Source organism: Molothrus ater, chromosome 4 (assembly GCF_012460135.2).
Source record: "Molothrus ater isolate BHLD 08-10-18 breed brown headed cowbird chromosome 4, BPBGC_Mater_1.1, whole genome shotgun sequence".
Lineage (NCBI taxonomy): Eukaryota > Metazoa > Chordata > Aves > Passeriformes > Icteridae > Molothrus > Molothrus ater.
Window position 1 is genome coordinate 54,570,198 of NC_050481.2, and position 6,140 is coordinate 54,576,337.

At 39.9% G+C, this 6,140-nt stretch overlaps 1 protein-coding gene across 1 annotated transcript in view; it reads left to right on the plus strand.

The window, feature by feature from the left end:
• The window catches only part of DHX15 (DEAH-box helicase 15), a 50,322-nt gene extending 44,491 nt beyond the window's left edge, over positions 1–5,831 (plus strand). Inside the window, exon 14 of the mRNA XM_036382763.2 lies at positions 156–5,831. Coding sequence (XP_036238656.1) covers positions 156–273 — 118 coding nt within the window. The 3' untranslated portion in view covers positions 274–5,831. The remainder of the gene's footprint in view (positions 1–155) is intronic.
• The last annotated feature ends 309 nt before the right edge of the window (positions 5,832–6,140 follow it).

Below are 6,140 nucleotides of genomic sequence, written 5' to 3' on the forward strand. Positions count from 1 at the left end.
TGTGTGCATGTGTGTAAATTTCAGTTAGTCTTAGAATTGCAGAATGAGCTGAAAATAATGGATAACTTTTGTTTCCTTCCTTTACAGTTGTAAAATTTCTGTAAAATTTATTTTAAAGTTTGAGTATCAGTAACAAGCTTCTCCTTTTTTGACAGGCTGGTGAAAATTGCCCCTCAATATTATGACATGAGCAATTTTCCACAGTGCGAAGCAAAGAGACAGTTGGATCGCATCATTGCCAAACTTCAGTCCAAGGAATACTCACAGTACTGAATTTATGCTTTGAACTGAAGTTATTCAGAGGACAGCTTTAAGAGATGAAAGGATTCAAAGTTCAAGTTGTGCTCTTCACTTTGGTTCAATAATGGCCTTTATTTGAAAGCTTTTTAATTTTTCTTTACAGTAAATATTCCATTCTGATTTCATAAATTAAACATTTATGCCTCCCTTTTGTGTTGACACTGTAGCTCATACTGGAAAAGCTAATCAATGTTTTGCAGTTTATTGAAAGTAGTTCTATATATAACAATGTTATAAGCATTTCTTTAGAAATGGTTGAAAATGCTTCTAAAAATGTGATTATCGACCATGGTATGCATGATCGTTGTAATTGTTGACATTCCTTTTAGAAGTTGTGAAATGTTACAACTTGTGCTTCTGTAGACACAATCTTTGGCTTCAGTACAAGGGTACTGACTTCAATAAAGTCTATTTATACTAATTTTGTGCCACAGTATGTCAGTATTTCTATTGTTTTGATTGTAATATGAGAAGCCCATTTAGTCTCCCATTAAACTGCTGTTTGATTGACATGGCAGTAGTTTAATATTTTAATACTAAAAATACAGATGTTTAAGCAGCACAATGATGATGTAATATGATGCATACAATGTTCATCCCTTGCAAACTTGTTAAAATTATTTAGGAAAACTCAGAATGCATGCAGATGTGTTAAAGAATGCTTTCTTCCAACATAGCCCTAAGTATTTCTCAGACAGAACTGTAGTAGCGTGTCCTATAAAGTGAAGTGTGTGTGGCCAGGTAGAAATTGCTCTGCTGGGAAGTGTTCAGGTACTGTTTAGGATCAACACAAGCAATAGCATAAGTGACACTGTAGATCAAATCACACTGCACCATTGTAATTTTGTAGTGATTTTTTGTGAAATATGATTTGACAGCATAATCCCATGAAGAATTTATAGTAAAATTTGATCTCAGGGCTGGAGCACCTCTCTTAGGAGGACAGGCTGAGAAAGTTGGTATTGTTTAGCATGGAGAAAAAAAGGAAGGGGATCTTATTGTGACCTTTAAAATACCTCCAGAGGTTTTAGAAGTATGAGTGAGGATTTTTACCAGGGCCTGTGGTAAAACTTTTACCAGTAACAGGACAAGGGCAAGGGTTTTACTCTGGTAGAGGGTAGATTGAGATTGGACATAAGGAAGAAATTTGTCACTGTGAAGGTGGTGAGGCACTGCAACAGATTGTCCAGGGAAGTTGTGGGTGCTCAGTCCCTAGAGTTTTCCAGGTCAAGTGGGATGGGGCTTTGAGCAGCCTGGTCTAGTGGAAGGTGTCCTTGCCCATGGCAGGAGTGTTGGAACTAGATCATCTTTAAGGTCTGGTTAAACCCAAGCCATTCTGTGGTTTAATGTATTTGATCAGATTTCTGTTTTTCCCTCCCCCTGGAATACACTGAGCTTTGGTCCTTCTGGCAAGGAGCAGCTGGATCAGCTTTTGCTGAAACTGGTTCCCTTAGGAAGAGAGCTGTGCCGCTCTAAGGCTGAAGCAAAAATAGGTTACGTTTGCAGAGCTGATAACTAACCTCAGACTAATTTTAAGCACTGATGTTTGGGGTATCCTGTCCTATTTAAATCAGCAGTGGACTATAAAGTTACTTTGAATACTTGGAGGATTTTCTTCCAGTTCCAACTTTTTTTTAAATTTATATGATTGTGAGAAGTTTTGAAAACTTTTCTAGGACCTAAAATAGTAGTAGTGAAGATAAAGATGTCAGAAGATTAAAATTTGAGTGGATTTATAATCCAGTGAGACCTGGGAGTCTGTCTTGGGTTTGCTAAGTGAGAGGGAATGTTGGATGAGTCTGGACTTTGTTACCCTACCAAACCATTTTCAGTAGGAAGGAAGGAGCTTCACTCTGCATAAAATTTCAAATTGGATTGTGTTTTCTGACTGCAGTTAGGAGAGGTTTTATTTAAAACAGGGATTCTGAACTCCTTAAGCAGCTTTTCAAACTAATATTCCTGAACGTGCAAATGTTGGTTTTGCAAATTGCTGCTCTAGTAGGATGACTTGGGTATTAGGAAACCCCTATGATATGTGGGGTTTCCTGATGACTTGCTTATCCTCTGTGTGGTGAGCAGAGGGGGCTGCTTTGTGCAGTGCTGAAAACTGGCTGCTCCCCAGGTAAGAATTGCTTTAGTGTTTGTGTGCAGCCTTCAGCTGAACGGTGTAGAACCACCTTCTGCATGACTTTGCCTAGGTCTGGCAAGGGCCACAGACAGTTCTCTGCTTGAAACGCCTCAGGGACCCCAGAACCAGCTGGCATCAGCTGCTCTAGCTTAGGTCCTTGGGGATGGGGAGCAGATGGCTATGGCTGTGAGTGGAACTTGACACAGGAAAGACTTTGGCTTGTTTTTGGTGGTTTTCTTTTTCCTTAAATTGTCAAACCCACAAGCTCAGCTTGGGCTGTGACAGCTGACCTGGGCTCTTTCACTCTGCTACTAGGAATGCAAATACTACTGGCCAAATTCACGTCCTCTGACAGCTCTGCAACCTTGCCACATTCCAATTAAGCTGGTGACACCTGGGCTTAATTGGAAGGCTGGTGGTGTCCCAGCTGTCACTGAAGACAGAGCAGGCTGGGTGCCCCCATCCCTCCTGCAAGCAATGGGAAACATCTTTCCTGCTGGGATGCTGTTGGAATCTGGGGGATAGTGCTTCAGGATGACATGGAAACCTTGACACCTGGGGTACCTATTGCATTTGATACTTGTGTATTCCTGAAAAACACACCCCTGTATTGAATCACAAAGCACTTGCAATACTTGAGTTTAGGACTAAAGCATTTTCTTACAGGGGACTGTGTGTGCTGTGTATGGAGTCTTTTGCTAAGAATTGAGTAGCGGAGAATGGCCCCAGGGTTGGAGTTGCAGTCTGTTCTCTGCGCAGTACTGATCTCAACTGAGGCCATTCAGGGGTTCAGGGCAGAAACACAGACTCACTTGAATCACTGTGGATATCTTAGAGTTGCTGCAAATCTCACTTTTGATGTAATTTTAGAGCCATATAGCAGTGGGAGGGGAGCCAGATGTCTAAGGAGTCACTACCTATCTCTGAAGGAGTAGTGACAGGGACAGCAGGGCTTCTTGAAGTAAGATGTTTCCTGACTCCTAAAGGGGAACTATCAGGAGCAACCTCCTTAGGTACTGCTGTCTCAGGGGTACAGCAGATGCACGCAGAGGAATTTGGGTTTGAGAGTAGCTCTGGGTTTTTTAAAGTTCAGTGTTGAAAGATAAAGCCTTGTTCCCTTTTTTCTGATGGGAAAAATGTCAAAAAAGGTTGCCCAGAGAAACAAAAGGAGACCAATAAGGAGGGATAGAAATTAGACTGCTTTATCTATGAGCATAGGGAGGTTACTGCCCCCCTCTTAAACATTTAGAAATACTCAGAGCTCTCCATTGTCAGAGCTCTGGCTGCTTATACTTACCTACTTACACAGCATGCAGCCAGTAAATAAGGGGAAAAGTTGGAAATCAAGAGTTTGCTGGTGTCAAATAGAAATTCAGCTTCTGTTCTGTGAAAAGCCACAACTGGGGCTCTTTTTGCTGATCTGTGGAGCAAGGGTTCCCAAATGAACTGCAGAGCTGCCCCCAGCAGCTGCAACATTTGCTGTTCTGCTGTGTTCCCTGCCTTACTGACACCACTCTAGAGTGTTCAGACTGCTAGTCAGGGGTGTACATGTGTTTTGGAGTAGAGATGAACTGCTCCTTAGGATTAACTGGTTATCTGCTTTGGAACAATCTAAAAGGAAAAGTGATGTGTTGTTTACTTAGAGTGATCTTTTTGTCAGAGACATTCTGATGCTTTTTGAAAATACTTGGTTTGTATATAATAAACTGTTTATAATGTGGGACTTTTGGAAATACAGAATATGGATTAGATGACAAGAAAACAGTACTAAGTGAAAGGAGTATATTTTTTGAAAAGAGGAAGTCTTCAGTCTTAATTGTGCTGCTGTGTAATACCTCAGAGCAGTAAAGGGCTAGTATCAGTGTGAGACAACAGCTGTGTTTAGGTTTGTTAGACACAGGTAGTTACTAACGGCTAAGTACACGTGGTTAGGTACATACCTTCATTATGGAGATACAAAGAAGTGACCAGTTAATACTGTGTTTAGATTAGAATTTTTGTCAGGGAACAGAATAAATGGTGAGTCCATGCTTTGCTATGTTCTGATGCCATAAAAGCCCCTGAACTCTTGCTTTTGGGAGAACTGTAGGTACTGCAGTACTAAAGACAGGTGCTGACGTTCCTTTGAGGTTTATGGGAATGTCTTCATTCTTTGTACCTCTGCCCACTCATGGAAGGTAGAGAGCAGCTGGTGTGGGCCAACCTGGGTTAGTATGTTCTGCATCACTTTGGTCAGTTTTGTCTGATCACCACCTCCCTTTTTGGATCAGGGCTTGTGACACAGCATTGGTTTGTGACATGTAACTTGCATCCTGCACTGCTACATGGTGCATACTGAAAACTGCTCATTATTTGCCATAAGAAATGCAGTTTAAAGCAAAAATGCTGACATTAGCTTTCACCATTTGGTTTCATTTGAAAAGATACCGTAGCAGAAGTCAAAAGGCAAAGAGTTTTCCTGCCATCCAGTCCAGCTACAATTATTAATTTGTAATCAGATTGCTCTAGTTCATTGCTGATAATGTATAGCAATAAAAAGCCATAGCACACCATAACAGTAGAAAGCAGAGGGTTATATTGTAAAGTACACGAATTTATTCACTTACTGTAGTTTGTGAAGATTAGACATTTATCTTGGTTTTAGAACAGCTGAGGGTTTTAATAATAAACATATTTTACTATTAGAAGTATAATCTTACTCTGGTAGTTTGTTGACCTTTCAAAATTATTTAACTTACACTTGTAGTTTATTGACCTAAATTTATTTAACCTTATGACTATGTATGTGACATTAGATTTATGTGAAGCAGAGGGAAAAATGGTCAGCCTAGTTCGTTTTTCTACTAGTACCTCTGACACTGGTAGCTTTGTTTTGGGGTATGTATGCTTCCTGGAACTGTTCCTAGAATTGAGCATTGGTTCCCAGTAATACAAGTGTCTCATATTTTTAAGCTTCAAACAGGCAGCTTTAAAACCAGAATGAAACCATTATGAGTGCATTTGCCCCTCTCTTCTCTTTTCCTTTCACAAATGACAAGCTTGGGCTGCCTCTTAATTGGAACTGATGTGTTTGAGATAAGTGGTTGGCATCAAGGAGATCCAAGCTTCCACTATCAAGGGATTAAACTAAATATGGTAACGGCAGTAAAATAACATTCCTGTAGATAACAAGACTAGTTTTGCTGATTGTAGGTGTTTGATCTTGCAGTTTCAACTCGAATATAGTGGTTTCTCAGGAACACTGAATGTATGTTGGACAGACGATAAAATAATTTTCATTTGTGTACATCTCAGCTCTGAGTGGTTCTTCCAGCTGTGAAAGCTATGCAGTAGTTTTGTTGTATAGAAAAATAAAACATAGCACAAATTAATGCTGATAATAAATATTTCTTGTGGCTTTAAACATGTGTTATTTTGGGTTGGTCTTATTCCTTTAGCTAAAGTAGGCCTCTTGCCTTCCATTTGAATTCAGTGTTTATTTTGTGAGCCTATTCCATTAATGTTCCCAGCCTCATTGCTTCCAGCAGCATAAACAATAAACACTTAGAGCATCAGCTCTTACCAGGCTCCATTGAGTGGAGTGTACTGGTGGATGTATTTCCTGAATGCTTTGTCTATTTAAATATTCAGCTGTGCAGTCAAACCACTTCTTATATTAGTAACCAGTTTTAACCTCAAAAATATTAACCTTTTCAGCTTTATAAAGATGCCA